Source organism: Dipodomys merriami, unplaced genomic scaffold, assembly GCF_024711535.1.
Source record: "Dipodomys merriami isolate MVZ:Mamm:240054 unplaced genomic scaffold, mDipMer1.0.p SCAF_22, whole genome shotgun sequence".
In the NCBI taxonomy this organism is placed as follows: domain Eukaryota; kingdom Metazoa; phylum Chordata; class Mammalia; order Rodentia; family Heteromyidae; genus Dipodomys; species Dipodomys merriami.
Window position 1 is genome coordinate 10,036,220 of NW_027203604.1, and position 20,078 is coordinate 10,056,297.

General features: G+C 39.0%; 1 protein-coding gene and 1 long non-coding RNA gene across 4 annotated transcripts in view; one reads left to right on the forward strand and one right to left on the reverse strand.

Annotated features, from left to right (window-relative positions):
- Window positions 1-11,275, reverse strand: part of LOC138834696 (uncharacterized) — an 89,157-nt gene extending 77,882 nt beyond the window's left edge. For both annotated transcript variants that reach the window (XR_011374232.1, XR_011374233.1), the window contains exon 1: window positions 11,094-11,275. This is a non-coding gene — a long non-coding RNA (uncharacterized lncRNA). The remainder of the gene's footprint in view (window positions 1-11,093) is intronic.
- Window positions 11,276-11,378: 103 nt separating this feature from the next.
- Sptlc1 (serine palmitoyltransferase long chain base subunit 1) overlaps window positions 11,379-20,078 on the forward strand; it is a 54,214-nt gene continuing 45,514 nt past the window's right edge. For both annotated transcript variants that reach the window (XM_070033323.1, XM_070033322.1), the window contains exons 1-3: window positions 11,379-11,481; window positions 14,270-14,377; window positions 15,089-15,183. In XM_070033323.1, the coding sequence (XP_069889424.1) occupies window positions 11,425-11,481; window positions 14,270-14,377; window positions 15,089-15,183 (260 nt within the window). In that variant the 5' untranslated portion in view covers window positions 11,379-11,424. The remainder of the gene's footprint in view (window positions 11,482-14,269; window positions 14,378-15,088; window positions 15,184-20,078) is intronic.

Genomic DNA, 20,078 nt, shown 5'->3' on the forward strand with positions numbered 1-20,078 from the left:
GGTCATTTGAAAAGCTCCTTCTGGAGTATGAAGTACATGCCCTCCTTCTCAACCAGTGGAGCAAATAGGGGACTGTTTGTCAAGTGAATTTGTGACCACCAGGCAGGATTGGGTTTCTCTGGTCTTCTCTTCATTGTCCATGGGAAAGGTGCCCAGTTGTACTGCATGGATGATATTCTGTCTTACAACTGTTATACCTTCCCACCTTTGACCTTGGGTCTCCTACTGGAACCTTCATTTTTGATCCTGGTTCAACTATCTCAGTCCAGCCTCTTTTTCCCTGTGTGACCAACATAAGTCTGCCAATTCTAAAGCTTTTCCTTGCCAATACAAGCTCAGAGTTCTATTTATTTGAGACAAAGTTGTTCTTTACCATTCCTGTTGAAGTTGTTGTGAGGAGTTATTGGACTAAATTTCATAAATGTTCCTAGCACTATGTCTAAAATATAACAGGGACTAAGATATGAAAACTGTTATGACTACACTGAAAATCACACAGCACTGGAAGTAAAATAAAAGTTAAAATGCACAAGATTTCTGTGTAGAACTTTATCATTAGAACAGTTGGGGCTGGGCGTGTAGATGGTAGAGCAATTGCTTAGCATGGGCAAGGCCCTGGGTTTCAACCTCAGCACCAACAAAAAAATTTTTGAAGTTTATCTGGACATCATAATAATAGTAAGGATCTAGGAAGTCATGGCTGTGGGTCAGTCATGGGCCTAATCACCTAGATGAAATCAACTTTGCTTTCCATAATCACCCCAAGAGGTGAGTTCTGCCATTGTCCTCTGTGATGATAAGGAACCCAGATGCACATGTATGGAAAACTTGCCTGGGTTGGCAGTGAGAAGAGAGTGATAGAGGCAAGTCCATCTTCCCAATACTGTTATAGCACATTCCTCACTGACACTGCATACAGGTCTCCTGCCCTCAGACATTCACTTTCAAAATATTTCCCTTCAATCCATGGCACACGCCTGTAATCCGAGCTACTCAGGAGGTTGAGATCTGAGAATTGTGGTTCAAAGCCAGCCTGGACAGGAAAGTCCCTGTGAGACTCTTATCTCTAATTAACCACTGAAAAACTGGAAGTGGTGCTGTGGTAGAGCACTAGCTTTGAGCACAAAGAGGCTCAGGGACAGTGCCCAGGCCCTGTTTTGTCTTGTCCAGACAGTAGTTGAAAATAACAGCTGACCCTTGGAAAATAACAGCTTCCTCTTAAAGTGTCCTATAAGCACATTCTTTTTTTAATGTGCTTTCAGAACTCATGTGAATCTTCACTATCTTTTGCTTCTTCAGGAAGTTTTCGTTCTGTTGGAAATTAGATTTTTATTTAATTTTGTTTCCCTTGGAAGAATAAAGCTGTATTCAAACTACCACTTAAGCCATACTCCAGCTCTTTTTGATATCCTGTTCTTTTCAGGAGGTGGAGAAGTTCCTGGAAAGACAGTGACAGGCATCTCAGTGCTTTGCCTGACTCAGGAGAAGGCATGCTGAGCACATTTTTTAATCTAGAAGATAGAAGGTCCATGCTGCTACTGTGAGAAGTCATTTGGTCACACAGGATCCTCCAACTTGTTTGGCTCAGTGTACTTCCATGGAAGGTCAGGCATTTGTGGGGGTGGGGGGAGGGGAGTACTAGGGTTTGAACTCAGCTTATACTTCCTAGAAAGTACTCTACCACTTAAGCCATACTCCAGCTCTTTTTGATTTAGTTTTTTTAGGTACAGCCAAATCTGAACCTCAAATTTTCTACTTGCTTCCACATAACTGGGGTTACAAGAACCCACCCCATCTGACTCACTGGGCCTGATCTTGAACTGTGATCCTTTCAACTGCTGTCTCTGGAGTAGCTAGGATTATAGAAGTAAGCTACTGAACTTGACTGAACATGACCTTTTTTTATACTCCAAATATTTATCTGATTTGACCTTTGATACCCTTAAGAGATATTCTTAAGATGTCAACTAGTAACATTTTTTTGTAGGACTTAAACTCAGGGCCTGAGTGCTATCCCTGAGCCTCTTTGTGCTCAAGGCTAATGCTCTATCACTTGAGCCACAGCACCACTTCCAGTTTTTCATTGGTTCATTGGAGATCAGAGTCTCACATGGACTTTTCTGCCCAGGCTGGCTTTGAACCATGATCCTCAGATCTCAGCCTCCTGGGTAGCTAGGATTACAGGTGTGAGCCATAGCGGCCAGCTGAAAGACTAGTAATTTTTAAAAATGTTTTTATTGTAAAAATGCTGTATAGAGGGGTTACAGTTACATGAGCAAGGTAATGAGTACATTTCCTATCAAGAATTGTTAACTAAGACTAGTAATTTTTAAAGATGGCTTTTCACTAAGCACCAATGCAGTCATTAGAAAGATGCTAGGGCTCCTCAGCACTGGAAGCCTCTGTCTCCAGACCCTACAGGTCAGCGTAGCCTCAGTCCACTCTGCTTTGCCTCTGCAGAAAACCAGAGGAAACCCTTAAGCTGCACCAGTATTTCTGAAGTCAATTATCAATTATGGGTGAGTGTTACTGCTATTTGAAAGTACTAATTTATCCTTGCTAGTCTATAGGCCACTGTGTAACAGAACCCTAGGAAGTGACTCCAATAAAAGGTACTAAAGAATATAAGAATAAAAGGCATTATACTACTGCAAAATGACACAATGTTGTCCTTTGGCAACCATGGGCAAATTAGATCCAGGACCCTAAGAAGATACAAAAATGTGTGGATGCTCAAGATTCTTATATAAATCATATATTTTAAATCATATTTGTCATGTAAATTTAATCATATATATATATATATATATATATATATATATATATATATATATATATATATATATATATATATATATATATATATATATATATATATATACTGCCCATATAGATTTTCCTATATGCCTTAAAATCAGCCCATGTTATTTATAACACCTAAGTTAATGCAAATGCTATGCAAATCATTGTTATATTTTGTTGTTTACAGAATGACCAGAAGAAAATGTTTGTACAGATGCAAATCCTGAGGATATCAGGGCTGACACAAAGAGATGATAGTTTTCCTTTTGGCATCTCTGTCTCTAACTGATGGTGTGCCTTTAAATAAATCCTGTTATCTCCTTTCCTTCTGTCCTGTCTCCCCTGAAATATGATTGAACTTAAACTGGCTATCTTGTCATGTCCTTCCTGCCTTACAACTTCAGGACTCTTACCAAGTGTGGTGATGGCTTCCTGGTAACTGCTGTGTCATAGGAGTTCTACAGGAGAATAAGACACCCATAACCAGAGCTCCATTTAAATTATCAAAGATCTTAGAGCTAGCTAAGCAGGGGAGTTTGGATGCAAGCCTTGAATACCCAGTTCATGTGTATTGAGATCTTGCTGCCATGATAGATGCAAAGATACTATCCTGAGCAGGCAACCAGCACTCAGGGGCCAGACACTGGCATTAATTCACCTCATTGTCACAACAGCCTTATCTCCACTTGACAACTGGTGATATTGGACATAGACACTTTAAATAACATCTAATAAGGTTATATTGATCATATGTGTAGAAGGCAGGTGTAGAGGCAAAGTACAATTTGAAACTGTGCTTCCCTCTCTTTCTAATAAAGTATGGAAATACTTTTCATTTCTATTTGTAGAATAATGGCCCAGAAGTATGCCCACTACCAAAGAGTTTATATTTTAAGACCTCCTTTAATACTATTTCAATTCTCTAAGGGGAAAATAAACCCTCAAATTGTCACTATACAAACACACTAGAGAGGTACTCTCCTACTTACATTCCTCTGGACCTTTCTCCTAAGTGTGTAGTTTGATTAAAGAATGGAAAGTATAATATTGTGTATCATCATAAATGCTTATTGATAGCACCCTGGAGAAAAAGTTATAAATTTAACCAAGCATAGTAAGTTCCCATTTAAGCAAAATGGAATTTATTTTTGGACAATCTGTTGAACTTTTTCAACATTTAGGATCCCAAATGACTTTTAAAACTCACTTCTGTGTTTACACAAACCCATGAGAGAGAAGTGTAGAAAAAGTTGAAGCAAAACATAGCATCTCATGATCCCTGAAAGTGGTGTGCTATTTATTCACTTGACTCAGAAACTCCAAGAAAGCAAGAATGTCTGATCTTCATGTTCACTGTAAAAACACCTGCAAAACAAAGGTCACCAAAAGTGTACATATCTGAAGTCACCAAATACCTGAAATGTATTGCTTTATAGAAGCAATGCATGTTAGCCTAGCAGTGGTGTAGTTGATATCCTGTAGGTATATCCTGGACAGACAGTGGGGCTGCACACAGGGCTAATAGGCCACAGAGTGCTATATTTTTGTTGCATGATGATCTTAAGTTTTAATTCATCATACATTATACAACATACAGTGTGACAATCATGCATGTGACACATACATATGCTGGGTTATGCTCCAAGAGGAGGACTAAGATAGAGATGGCCAGTTATTGGACACATCCAAGTGAACAAATGCCCCTGGTTTTCCATGGAGCACTCACAAGTGTGCCTGTAGAGCTCATGGACATATTAACCCAGGCATGAGCTCTGATATACTAGGAGGTAATACTCACTTGAAGAGAATAGATTCTTCCAAAACCAGAATAGGCTACAGAGAAGAAAAAACTACTCAGAAAATTCAAATCTTATAGCATGGAATGAATTCAGCACAAAATAAATACAAATGAAGGTCCTTTTTAAAAGAACCCCAAATTATCCAAAGCAAGGTCTGAAATGTTTGTAGTACTTCTTTAAACTCTTAATAAGTCTGATACTTGGTTAAGCTGGGCACTGGTGGCTCATGCCTGTAATCCTAGCTGCTCAGGTGTCTGAGAGGTAAAGATTGTGGTTCTAAGCCGGTCCAGGCAGAAAAGTCAGTGTGACTCTGATCTCCAATAAAAAGAAAGGAGCGGAGCTGTGTTTCAAGTGGTAGAGTACTACCTTGAGCAAAAGAAGCTTAGGGACAGTGACCAGACCTTCATTTCAAGCACTGGGACTAGCACCTCCCAAAAAAGATACTTGGAAACAATGAGGTAAGTACAGAAAGCATTCCATGTCTCCGGGTTCCATTTCTGTGAGTTCAACCAATCTTTGATCACAAATATGCACCACAAAATTTTCCTTGTTTTTCTCATTATTCTCTAAACATTATGGTCTAAAAAGTATATGCAAAGAGTTGTATATTGTACTGATGCAAGTAATCTAAACATGATTTAAAGTATATGCAAAGGTATATGTAGGCAATATACAAATATTGTGTCATTTTAGGTAATGGGCATGAATATAAATGGGTTTTGGAATCTGCAGGAGTCCCGTATTCAGCATTCCAACTATACTGAGGAACAGTGTATCACTGCATTCTCAGAAGAACTGAAGCTGTTCATACCTCTTCCTCCAGTCTTTTGTTTCCCATTCTCTCTGCAGCTCACTCTAACTTTAGTCGTCCCTTACACCACTGTTCCCATCAAGGTTGCCGACTATGCCTGTGAAGTTGAATCCATGGTTACTTTTTTTTCTGCTTGGCCTATCAGCAGTGTTCACTAAAATAGCTACTGTCTTATGCTGTGCTTTCTTGGCTTCCTGCCACCCTCCTGAACTCCAGTTTTGCCACTTGGGTGACCCTATTTCAGGACTCAGCCTCTTCTCCACACCTCCCATAGATGATCTTGGGATCTTGGGAGGGAACCTGTTTACCCTGCTGGGTTCTTTAGTATCTCTTCTGCAAGATGCAGTAAATTTACCATGTCCCACACTGAGAACCTGGTATCTCTCCAAGCCCATCCCTCTTTGCCTCCCTCTACTGGGTACTAGCAAAGCCAGTCTGCTAGTTTTCTGGATAGCGCCTTGGTTCCTCTCTTTCTTTTCACAGTCTTCATTTTATCCATGAGCAGACCCAACTAAGTGCCTCAGGATGTCATGTTTCTACTGGGACTGTGAGACACAGCACCCTGCCTGTGGTGTCCTGTGTCTGCTGCCACAGCAACCCACTGCCCCCCAGCCCTGGATCAGATCTCAGAGTGCTGGTATTGTCAGCCTTCTTGCCCTTTCAGTTGGCCTCAAAGCACTGCTAGCAGATGGGCATCCTAGGGAGCTCATAGCTTCCCCTCCCTTCGTGGGGTTCTCTATAAGCAGTGTCCCTCCAAAGTGGTCATGGGGATCCTAGTACCTGCAAGGCACCCCAGACAGGCTCTTCCTCTCCTTGTTTTCCATGGGAACACTAGCAATGGTTGCCTGATGTTGCCCATCTCTGGGATGCCTAACCAACTTCTTGTCTCTTTGTGGCTTCTGCCATCACCTCTATTACAGTCACTCTGTAAGAGGTGACACTGTTCAAAAACAAATCTACTCATTACCTGACTTACGTAACTGTAACCCTTTGTACATCACCTTCACAATAAAACTTTAAAAACATAAAATCAGTCTGTTGTACCTAAGTGTCCATCAACAGATGGATGTTGAAAGAATATGGGGTGCACATACACAATAGAATGTTATTTAGAAGAACAAAAGAATAATAAAATCCTGTCATGTTCAGAATAACCCCAGGTGAACCTAGACTGATATTAAGTAAAATAAGAGCTTACATAAAGTGAAATAAGCCAGACACAGAAAGACAAGTGCCATGTAATCTTATTCATCTGAGGAAACTAATTGATCTCATGGAAGTTGGCAGGAGTGGGAAATATAGATAAAGGACTTGGGAGAAGCTACATGATGGGTACAAATTTACAGTTGGACATGAGGAATAAGTTCTTTCTTTCCCACAGAATGATGACTATGACTGGGAACAATGTATTTTTTAAAAACAGCTGGAAGAAAAGATTTTGAACATTTTCTCCACAAATGATAAATGTTTAAGGTGATAAATGTGCTAATTACTATACTAATAATTTTATCATTACAGAATGCATACTCCTGTGAAAAGTCCACATTATAATATCTCACTCCAAATTCCTCTCTTTTAGACATGGGCCTGGATACTGTCCCTGAGCTTTTTCACTAAAGGCTAGCATTCTACTACATTAGCCACAATTGCACCTCCAGCATTTTGCTGGTTAATTGGAAAAAAAGAAAGATTCTCGTGGGCTTTTCTGCCTGGGATAGCTTCAAATCAAAATCTTCAGGTCTCAGCCTCCTGAGGAACAAGGTTAGAGGCATGAGCCACCCGCACCAATCTGAGGCCTCTTGTTTTTATGCACTGATTCCACTTATGTAGCCCCACCCTCATGACTTAAGCAACTCTCAAATTCTCCACCTCCGAATACCATCTGTCTTAGGCTGCTCTCTGCTGATAAAATCCCATAGAATAAACAGCTACTAAAGGAAAGAAATTCATTTCTAACATTTCTGGCAGCTGTGGCGTCTACTGTTAAGGTGAGATCCTCCTTGCTACATGGCAACATGGTGCAGGGTGTGATATGGTGAGAAAACACACAAGAAAAAGATGGCTCATATAACCAATCCACCTCCAGTTAGTGGTATTAATACACTGGAGTCCTGATGTTTAAGCATGTCTTAATATTCTCAGTATTATTCTCTTTCTGTGTGTGTGGTTTTGCGTGCGTGCGTGCGTGCGTGCGTGTGTGTGTGTGTGTGTGTGTGTGTGTGTGTGTGTGTGTGTGTTCTGGTAGTGTGTGGCTTGAATTCAGGGCCTGGGCACTGTCCCTAGCAATTTTTTTTGCCAGTCCTGGGGCTTGAACTCAGGACCAGGGCACTGTCCTTGAGCTTCTTTTGCTCAAAGCTAGCACTCTAGCACTTGAGGTACAGTGCCACTTCTGGCTTTTTTTTTTTTTTTTTTTTTTTTTTTTTTTTGGTACTAGGGAATGGAACCCAGGGCTTCATGCCTGCTAGGCAAGCACTCTACCACTAAGCCACATTCCCAGTCCCCTAACATTTTTATTCAAGGTTAATGCTCCTTTTCTGGCTTTTTAGTGGTTAATTGGAGATAAAAGTCACACAGACTTTCCTGCCCCAGTTGGCTTTGAATCTTGATCCTCAGATCTTATCCTTTTGAGTAGCTGGGATTAGAAGAATGAGCCACTGGTGCCTAGCAGTATTATTCTTAATATCATAACTTCTTAATAGTATTACTATGGCATATAGATTACAACATTAGGCTTGGCCTAATGTACTGTGATATTGTCAAGCTATGATTTTTAGGAAACGCAAACATTTAGCCCACAACACCACCAATCCCACAAAGGACTAGTATCCATAATATACCAGCAACTCTCAAAATGCAAAAGCAGGCTACAACTAATCCAATTGGAAACGTACAAAGGATATGTATAGACATTTCATTAAAAAGAAATTTTCATCTTTATTTGATGACGAATAAGTCTATGGAAAGATTTCACATCCTTGATCAATCAAAAAATAAAAACCAAATAATTGCAATCCTCAAAATAGCAAGTAAAAGAAATACTGATAATCCTAGAGAGGATACAGAGAAACTAAATCACTTATGTTGCTGGTGCAAATGTAAAATGGTATAGCCATTCTGCAAAATAGTTTGGTCATTTTCATAAAAATCACCTTATGATTCACCAATGATGCTCCACGGCAAGGATCCCAGAGATGTTAAAATTGTTCATATTATACACTATGCTAGGTGCTAGTGGCTTATGACTGTAATCCTGGCTACTCAGGAAGCTAAGATCTGAAAGATTGTTGTGAGAAGACCGTCCTGAGCAGAAAAATCCATCCCCAAAATAACTAACAAAAAGATGGGCTAGAAGAGTAGCTCAAGTGGTTGAGTAACAACTGAGTAAGCAAGCTGAGTAAAGTACAAGGCCCTGAATCAAATCTAAGTACAGAGAGAGTAAGTGGAGAGAGGAACCTGTACACAAATGTTTGTAGTTGTTTTACTCAAAATGGTATGAAACTGGAAACTACCAAATGTTCTTCAATACACAAGTAGCTGAACACGCTTGGCATACACTATGGAATACCACTCAGCTATCAAAATGAACAAACTATGTAGCTCAGTAGTAGAACACCATCCTCACATGATTCCAGAGGTCTCCTATTGTCTGATTCAATTTATATAAATGAACTTGAAATCGTAAGAACGAGACCTGTGGGTTCCAGGGGTCAGAGAAGAAGTGGGTATAGCTATGAAAAGGGAACAGTAGGAATTCTATGTTCATATCTCAACTGAAAAGACCTGTATGTCAACTTCACTTACATCAATAGCCTGGTTTTAATACTGTTGATCATTTTGCAAGATATTACATTGAGGAGAACTGGATATTGATATGTGAGTTATAAAAAGAATGCTAGGATATTTCTGTATTAATTCTCACAATTTCATATGAGTCTACAAATATCTCAAAATACATAATTTTAAAAATCAGTATTGTATTGGAATCACAACAATTAGATAAGTGGAACTAAATAAGAAATTGCAGATATAAACTTTATTCTATTTATTTCTTCAAAAGACCTCGATGAGGGCTGGATAAAAGGTGGCTCAGTGTTAGAATGCTTGCCTTGCATGCACGAGGCCCTGGGTTCGATTCCTCAGCACCACATAAGCAGAAAAAGCTGGAAGTGGCCCTCTGGCTCAAGTGGTAGAGTGCTAGCCTTGAGCTGAAGAGCTGAAGGACAGCCCCCAGGCCCAGAGTTCAGGCCCCACAACCAGAAAAAAGAAGAGAAAAGAAAAGATACCTCGGTGAAAGAGATATGTTAGTGAATGTTCTCAGGGGGAAAACTGGTAGGAGAGTGGGGAAGTAAGATTAGGAAGGATATGGCTTTAGTAGGTTGAATGTTAAGACTCCAAAAAGACATTTGTCTGTTCCAATCCCCACACAATGATACTTTTATCATCATGACTAGCCTAAGGGATGTTTAGATAGCTGGCAAAACATTGTTTCTCAATTTTTCTCTAGGGATATTTCCTTATGAGAGGTCCACTATCCCATTTACCCATGTGTGATAAAAACCTCAGACTCTTCCAACTCGCCATGAGAAACCTGGGCCTGGCAGTCTTAAAATAGGTTTTTGAGAGATGCAAGTGCTGCTTGTTGGGAAGAAAATGCCAAGGGAATAATACAATGTATGAGAACACAGGAATGCATGTCAGGAGATGTGGGCAGAGCACTGACATTATGGGCTGCATAGTAATCTTGAGGCTATTTAGGTACTGAAAAAGTCAGGTTTTATACAAAAATGCACTAGAAAAATCTGTTACCCTTTAGGGAAAAAAGTAACTATGTTCATATCTATCTATCTATCATCATATTGAATTATAATTTCCAAAGCAAAGGGTCAAATGTAAACAAAAATACACGATATAAGAGAATTAAATAATTCCCTTCACCAATGGAAAAAGTTTAAAGAAAATGAATGAGAAATAAAATTATTCTAGATAATTGTGTGATTAAAAATACAATATGTACACACAGGAGAATTGAAAAAAAAAAAAGATCCCTGGGATCCAACTTATATTTAACCACTGAAATAAAATTAAGTGCCCCTACAAATATTATATATAAATATATAAAATTAAACCTTTGGGGCTGGGAAGGTGGCTCAGTGGTAGAGCGCTTGCCTTGCATGCATGAGGCCCTGGGTTCGATTCCTCAGCACCACATAAGCAAAAAGAAAAAAGCCGGAAGTGGCGTTGTGGCTCAAGTGGTAGAGTGCTAGCCTTGAGCTGAAGAGCTGAGGGACAGTGCCCAGGCCCAGATCTCAGGCCCCACGATCGGACCCCCCCCCTCAAAAATTATAAATCTATATTTAATATATGATGTATAACATTACAAATGTTAAAAATAATATACATTTATATATTTAAATATATAACCTATAAACATATTGTATAAATATATTACAAATATATAACTATATAATTTATATATAAATGTATTAAATATATTGTATATATTAAAGCATATATTTATGTATTAAAATATGTAAATGTATAAAATATATGATAAATATATAAATGTATTTATATAATATATAAATGTGATATACCAGTATATTATACAGATATAAGTGTATTATATATAGATATATTGTTACAAATTATATACATATATGCATATATATTTACACACATACCAAAATTAGATTACTGATGCAATTTAAAACATTCTGCAACCACTGACTTCAAAGGACAAAAGCCATTGGCTGTCTCTAGCGAGTCCTGCTCGGGGCCTGGCATCCTCAACTGCACCAGGCAGAGAAATTGGCCCACAGCTTCTTCATTTGCCAGCAGTCAGGTTTTTCAACTGCCCCACCAACCATTGCCTGGTTAGTGCGCATGCGTGAGGAGGCGGTACCCAGCACTCCTCCGTCCCCTTCGGCCGGCGCGATGACGTCACTGGTTCGCGCCGCGCACAATTTAACACACCTGTGTTCCGCCTTCCGGAAGGAGACCCAGCAGCTGACCATGGCTACCGCCGCGGAGCAATGGGTCCTGGTGGAGATGGTGCAGGCGCTGTATGAGGTGGGCTCTCTGGCCGGAGAGGCCCCGGGGAGGGTGAGAAGGCGCGAGTGGGTCTGAGGTGCGAGGCCTCGGGTGGGCGGATTCGGTCCCGCTCGCCCAGGCGCTCCCTGGCGCAAGAGCTCTTGTAGGAGTCGGTGTCCGCCGCCGGTCGCGGGTGGAGGGGGCGGTAGGCCGGGGCGCGGCCGCCGGACCTGAGTGTGAACCCGCGGTTCCGGGCTCCTTTAGGAGGCGGGAAAGGAACCCGTGAGAGGGGGCACAGGGTGTGGCTGGCCCAAAGCCGGAGTCGCTCCTGACAGCTGACAAAGTTGGAGAAAGTAGAGTGGACAGTCTCGGTCCGAGATGGTCCTCGGGAAATCCGGTCCTCGGAGGTGTAGTGCAGTTAATCGGAGAGAAACATTATAGTGAATCGGATTGGGTGAAGGGAGTTAGACGAGAAACGGGATGATACAGGATTTTAAAATACCAAGTACTTCGTCATTCTGTGGCATACATCTGGCATTTTTTAAATAGAAAATACAACTATGTTAATAAAGTTGTTTTCTAAAAATAGTTCAGGCTTCTTTTTTTTTTTTTTGAAAGGGAAGCTACTTCATATGTGTAACGTAGTAGGAAATCACAATGGGCCGTCTTAGGAGAATGTCTGATTAATTGACAAATGGTGCTGCTGCATTGACAAATCTCTGTGTTGTAGTGTGGAACTTTCTGCATTGTCTTTCGGCTGCTGAGCTACTGACTATATGTGGGGGATAGGCACCGAAGAATTTAATTTCTAATTAAACTAAAATGCAAATTTAAGTAGTGCATGCTACTTAAATAGTGCTTTGATCAGGAGAGATCTAAAGGCTAGGAATAGATCATACATTTAACAAATTGGCCGAATTCTAAGGGCTGACACAGTGAATTTTGCTTTGCTTTCCATAGTGTCTTCCATTACACAACTTGATGGGAAATTTTTCATGTGTCTGGCTCTCTGCTATTCCTTTCTTTCTTTCTTTCTTTCCTTCTTTCCTTCTTTCTTTTCTTTCTTTTCTTTCTTTCTTTTTGGTAATACTGGGGTTGAACACAGGGCCTGGCCACATATTAGGCAAGTGATCTGCTACTGTTCCCAGCCTCTTGTTTTTGGGTCTCAGTATCCCACTCCTTGTCTCAAGATCTTCCACTTCATGGGTAATTATCTTAATACATATATAGATATATATCCTTATATAGTTAACTGATATACAGCTATAGGTTAGCTATCGTGACTAAGATAAGTTACTAAAATTGAATATTTTTAAGAAATGAATTTTTAAGGAAACATTTATTATAAATTTGCATGTTGGTTTTGAAATTTTGTTGTGTAACTTCTTTCCTAAACATGATGATCAGAGACTTGGAAACTCCTAGTGTGTAACATAGCCTTAAGAGAAAAAGGTGATTTTTTAAAAATTAATTTCCTACATTAATAGTTTCTTGTCACTTGGTGAATCTTTGATAGTGGACTATTTACTGATTTGGACAGCCTCTAGTAATCCCCTGCTAGAGTCTAATTGCTAAAAGAATATTTACATTTACTCCTATTTAATAGGGATCAGTAATTTTTCATCAAGAGTATTTTTTTTAATTGAGAAAAATGTATATAATCTTGTTCCCAATTTCTGTGTACTTTGTAGAACTTGAGGGGAACTGTATTGCATAGTGTACCTGGAAAAAAAAAAAAGAAAAAGAGCCATTTGTGTATTTAGCATACATATGTAGTTTTAGAGTTTTTTGCACATTAACTTGTTGTGGAAATTTATCAGAAATTTTACACTCTTCAGATTTTTTTTTTAGCTATCCTTATCACTTTCTGTCCAATGCTTTAAAACAATGGTATTGTTTATAAATGCTCCTTTGGGGAGTTGAGGGAACAGTCTCTTTTTTGTATCCAAATCTGCCTGTAACTTGAGTTCTTCCTCCCTCCCACATACTGGGATTACAGGCATGCACCATCACACTTGGCTTTGCAATGCTTCTTTTCAATGAATTTGCCAATAAAAACCCACTAAAGTAGGACATCGTGTAACTCACTGGCTGGATTAGTTGATATCTAGAATCATCCATATGAAAGCTTAGCTTTCATTCTGAAATCATACAGTTAATCAGAAAATCTGAGATAATATTGTTAAGATACCTTTGTGATTATTGATGTGAAACACATGACATACTTTGGGGAAACTATGGTAGAAAGAAGAACTGCTATTCCTTTAAGCATTTATAGTCATTATCCCCCCCTCCCCCCATCCCCTCGTTCTACCATACTCTAGAAAGGGTTTGAGGAGAGTTATCCTGGATATAGAATGTGTAGTAAGATGTGTAAAACTTTGCATGTTGTAGTAACTGATTGCACATAACTATTAACTTACTTGTAAGTAGATGGAGGCTAACTTATTCATGAGTAGATCGAGGTGATAGAAGGCTTATTAAGTGGAGTAATTTTTTTTACAATCATTTCCTGCCAGAAAAAAAATTATCTGTAGGATCTGATAATATTGTTTTAAGTATTGGGCTTGTCTGGTTTAATTTTTTTTTTCATTTTTATTCCTAAAAAAGTCTTTAAAGTATTAGAGCTTTTTCATGTGAAGGAGAAGACATATGAAAAGGAATGAATAGATATTGAGAATGCTCTGGTAGTAAATATAAGAAGTAACAAATTAAATGATACAGGACCATATAATAGATAAAAGGCAGCACCTTCAAGTGTACTGAATTTAGTATGCAGGCTTCAGAAGAGTTTATTTCTTTTTCATTTTTTTTTTTTAACTTGTAGGCTCCTGCTTATCATCTGATTCTGGAAGGTATTCTAATACTCTGGATAATTAGGCTTCTTTTTTCTAAGACCTACAAATTACAAGAACGATCTGATCTTACAATTAAGGTAATTTAATCTTTTTTTGTGTACTATTGTAGTTGCTACATCTTTCTAAAAAAGGATTGTGACTCAACTAGTATATGTTAAAATGTTTTTGGTAATGTAAGGAAATCAAGGGGAATGAAGGGGAAATCAGTGTTAAAAAAATACAGGGAAAATGAGGAATAAGGTCACTATCCAAAGGAACATCATATGATGGGCCTATATTCTTTGAAAGTAGTAAACAGCAGTCTAACCTATTAATGGTTTCAGGAACACAAGAGCAACTACTGGATTTTTACCAGTGTCTATTTGAAGGTTATACCAGTCACTCGGGGAAAGTACACCTGTTTTTGAGGCCTGAGAGATAATTCTGCCTGTAGTTTTCACAAATGAAGTTTAGAGTTAGAATTCTGTCTACTCCCATCTCAAGTGGAATTTTGATGTAGTATATATGGGAAAGGCAGGAAAATCTTTAGCATAGAAATAAATTTTTCTTAAAATTCTCACATCACCCTTAAAACTGCATGAATAAACAAGCAAATTAGAAAGAGTTGAGGGTGTCAATAGCCAAACTCAAGAATGATTCTATTCTTGTTCTAACCACAGTAACTAGAGTTAGGCTAGACATTTCTAACAATGTATTCCCTAGGAGTTTCCATTCAGCATATAGTTCAGATATTGCTGGCATTAATAAGAAGTGGCTGGTACTATGCTCTGTCTCTTCTTCTCCCATAGGAAAAGGAAGAATTGATTGAAGAATGGCAACCTGAACCTCTTGTTCCTCCTGTGTCAAAAGACCATCCTGCTCTTAACTACAACATTGTTTCAGGGTAAGTTGATTTGGCTTATTGGATCATTTGTGTTTAGTATCCTTTAGTTGTTTTTGCTAAAGTTTATGCTGCTTTTGTATTCATTTTTTCACTGGTAAAACATTAGTATTCATTTTTTCACTGGTAAAACATTTCAAAATTTCTAGGAGTAAACTTACTGCTTTAGTTCCCAATACAGACATTTCTTTTAGATATAGTCTAGATAGCTCTGTGTGTGTGTGTGTGTGTGTGTGTGTGTGTGTGTGTGTGTGTGTGTGTGTGTGTGTGTGTGTGTGTGTGTGTGTGTGTGTGTGTGTGTGTGTGTGTGTGTGTGTGTGTGTGTGACAGAGAAAGAGATAGAAAGAAGAGGGGAGGGAAGAACGGAGGGAGGGGAGGAGGGAGAGAGACGGAGAGAGTTAGTGCCAGTTCTGGGGCTTGAACTCACGGTCTGGATGCTGTCCTGAGGTTTTTTCCTCAAAGCTAGTGCTCTACCACTTGAGCCACAGCTCCACTTCTTGCTGATTAATTAGAGATGTTAGGCAAAATGAACCCAAAGATAAGGACTCAAATGGGTTTTCTTTCTTGCTATTGTTTCTAACATACTTGTAAGATGATTTCTTTGTTGCTTTGTATGTCCATCCCCCAGATATAACCCCTGTTTTCACTGTGTTTGATGTTGTTATAATTTGTGGAAGGGAAGGGAAAAAACAAATTGTTTTAACAGGGATACAAGTGGACCCATTTCGAAAATGAGATACAAGACGTTCGTTATGTCGAAAAATGAACTCCACAACTTTGGCGGGGGGAGGGTGGGGTGGGAATGGGACAGCAGGGATGGTAAGGGAAAACAAAGGAGGAGGCAACAATGCTTGATAAGAAATGTACTCATGGGCTGGGAAGGTGGCTCAATGGTAGAGCGCTTGCCTTGCATGCATGAGGCCCTGGGTTTGATTCCTCAGCACCACATAGGAAAAAAAGAAAAAAAACAGAAGTGGCGCTGTGGGTCAAGTGGTAGAGCACTAGCCCTGAGCTGAAGAGCTGAGGGACAGCGTCCAGGCCCAGAGTTCAGGCCCCACGACTGGACCAAAGAAAAAAAAAGTCCTCATTACCTTGCTCGTGTCATTGTAACCCCTCTGTACAGTATTTTCACAATTAAAAAAAAAAAAACAAAAACCTTACTAATTAAAAAAAAAAAAATCTCACAGACTTTCCTGTCCATGCTGGCTTCAAACTGCAATCCTCTGATCTCAGCCTCCTGAGTAGCTAGGCATAAAGCACTGATGCCCAGCTTTAGATTACTTCTAAAGTCTTCAATTTAGGGATTAAAGTTTATCTTTTTTTCTTTAAAAACAAATCCCAAACATGAATGGAATTACGTCTTTATTTTTTTCCAGCCCCAGATTTTATTATATTAATTATTTGAAAGACAGACTATATAAAAACATACCTGCACTTATTTCCCTGCCCCTGTGAGATCTTGATGTGGATTAGAAAAAGCTGATCTTCCTCTAGCTGGGAATCTTAAGCTGGATGTTGCTCAGCTACACATAGAGACCTTGTTCCTTTCTTCCCCTGCCCCAGCAGAGTTCAGTTATAATGTATCCTTAGACTATTTAGTGTCTGTGTTTTTATGACTACAATAAGATATAACTACAGTTTCTTTCCTGAGTACACATTTTCTCTGGAGTTAATCATTTCCTTTTGCCTTACTTGCTTAACTCTGTGTAACAGTCTCTGGTTCATTCTTATCTCCCTCCAGGAGTATAAGCCTCCATTCAGAATATTCAAATGTATTAGTTATATATTGGGTTCATTTTACTTTTGCTTCTTAGAAACTTGTCAACCTGCTCCAGTCTGACTTGTTGCTATATGCATATATACTGTATGACCCTAGAATCTCCTATAACTGTTAACTTGGGAATTCGTTTCTTTCTCTCCCACATTGACTATCCTGTTTTCTTTTTCCTTTTTCTTTTCTTTCCTTTTTTCTTTTTTTAAAAACCTTTTTTGGGGGAGTGCTTTTCATAGGGCTTGAACTCAGGGCCTGAGCTCTGTCCCTGAGCTTTTTTGCTCAAGGCTAATAGTCTACCACTTGAGCCACAGCTTCACTTTCAGCTTTTTGGTGTTTAATTGAAGATAGTCTCATGGTCTTTCCTGCTTGGGATGGTTTCAAACCTTGATCCTCAGAACTCAGCCTCCTGCTAGGATAACAGCAGACCTAGCCATTTTCTTCTATATGTTAGTAGATAGACTCTCAAGGAGTACCCATGGAAGGTAATTTTTACACATTTTAAAATTGTTTTACCCTTTTGAACTATACTGGGTTGATTGTTTTTTGTTTCAGAACTGGGGCTTAAACAAAGTTTGGGTACTGTCCCACATTTGCTCAGGGCTAGTACTCTACCACTTGAGCCACAGTTCTACTTCCTGATTTTTGATAGTTAACTAGAGTTATGAGTCTTATGGACTTTTCCTTCCAGGGCTGGCTTTGAACAGCAATCATTCTCAGCTCTCAGCCTCCTGATTAGTTAGGATTCCAGGTGTGAGCTACTAACCCCTGCCTATACTATTTTTTAGTGCTATGTCTGATACCTTCTCAGTATTTGGTGAGTCTTAGACTTGATTCTGTTTTTTCAATATGCACAATAGTTCCATTATAATCAAAAGTGATATGTAAATTGTTTTCTAAAAGCACAGGGAAAAAGGTTGAAGAAAGTTTTGTTTGAACTCAGGGTCCCATACTTGGTGGGCAGGCACTTCAGCAAAGAATCAGTAGTTATTTTTCAGTAGTTATTTTTGAGATAGATGTCACTTCTTGTCAAAATAATCACAGTTCCTGCCCTGGATCACAAGCTACCTATTTTACACTTCTTACCATTTCTGGCATGGCAGGTATAAGCCTCCCTTCCCAGTTTCCCCTCTGTGTGATGGAGTCTCACTGGCTTTTCTGACTCAACTGGCCTAGAACCAAGATTCTCTCAGTCTTAGCCTCCCACAAAGCTTGGGATGACAAATGAAATCCACCACACTGAGCTATGGGTTTAGGAGTCTTGCAATGTTTTTTGCCCAGGCTGTCCTTGACTCTCAATCCTCCTATTCTTAGCCTCCCAAGCAGCTTGAAGTTTTACGAATGATTCCTCTAGTGTATTATGATGCATAAAGTTGTGTATTTTATAGTGGATGTTCTATAGTGTATAAGAAAGCAAACATTTGTTCTAGTTCAGAATGTTTGTGTCTATTGAGTCAGGAGTTTTGTTATTCAAATATTTTAGTCCTAACATTTGCTTTCTGCTTAATTGCATATGAATAAAAGGAGACAGTGGACAGCAATCAGTATTCCTATGTGGGCTTATTCTATTTTGCTTAAATTATTTAATTTGAAAATGCATTATTAGTTGCATTTGGGCTTCTCATTAAAGCTTTTCGAATGGTCTTTTTGTCATTACAGAGCATCTTTCTCCATCTCTGATAATACTTTTACATTAACGTCTGTCAAGTAGCATAACAGCTGCACAGCTTTCAGGTAGTTAATGAGTAAATAAGAAAGTATTCTCTTCTGTTTTCAGCCTTCCCCTGCCTTTATTTGTAGTTGTTTCTTTTGTGCATGATTGAGTTTTTAAAACTCAATCAGTATTTCCTTTTAACTGAGGAGTTTAATCTGAGGAGTTTGATAATTAGCTGAAGAGTTTAATCATAAACTGAGGAGTTTGATCACTAGCTCATTTGAATACTATCCAACAATATTTGCTGAAATATTAGGTGATTGATTAAATTTAAGATAGTATTTTGGCCATGTTGATAGTAAACTTAAATGGATATACAAGTAACCAAAAATAATCAAATTTAAGCATACATCTTGAATCACATAATAATGCTTTTTTCCTTACCTCATGTAGTAATTTAATTCTAATTCTCCCGTGACATCTTAGATACCATACTCATCATTCAATTGCTTTTTAAAAATTTACTTTTCAGAGGTGATAGCTTTCATTTCTATCAGAATATGTGAGATCTTATTGCTGACCCTCTGCATTTCCCCAAGCTTCAAATATCCATTCACTATTTGTCATTCCTACACTTGACCCGTAGAAGCATTATTTTAAAAATTGTGGTCTTAAAACAGTTAAATCTTGCTTACATTTTGAAGCCCTACTCCTAGGAACATATACAATATTTATATCAAAGAAACTGATTACTGTTCGCTGAAATTGTAGTTTAGGGTTGAGTTCTGCTGCTTATATTAGGAAACCCAAACTTCCATGACTTACATAGGTAAAAGTTTATTTCCCCTCACTGAGAAGAAAAGAGATGGGCAGCTCCAGGAAATTGAAGGCCCAAGGTTCCCATCCTTTTTACTCATAAGTTATCTCAAGACAGACTAGTAGGCAGAGGATAGTACAGAAGCTTCTTGCTGCTGTCATCTTGATTAAGAGCACTAGTTGTACACACCTACTTGCAAGAGCAGCTGGAAAATAATGGTGCGCTGTTCCAGGTGGCAGGGTAGGGACAAGAATATACATGTTGGTTACCAACTATTGGTCTTCTTCATGTGTTACACCAAGAGTTGAATGTAATTGCAGGCACACCCACGGAAGGGAGAGACTGATACAGACCTCTGGCTCTCTGTGTTACTCAGGGCTACCAAGTGGGAGCATTTGACTTAACACCATTTCTGCATGCCTTTCTTTTTCTTTTTCTTTTTGTGCTGTCCTGGGGCTTGAACTCAGGGCCTCAGCACTGTCCCTCAGCATTTTTGCTCAAGATTAGTACTCCACCATTTGACCCACAGCTCTACTTCCAGCATTTTGGTGGTTAATTGGAGCTTAGAGACTCAAGAGCTTTTCAGCCCAATCTGGCTTTGAACCATGATCCTCAAATCTCAGCCTCCTGAGTAGCTAGGATTGCAGGTGTGAGCT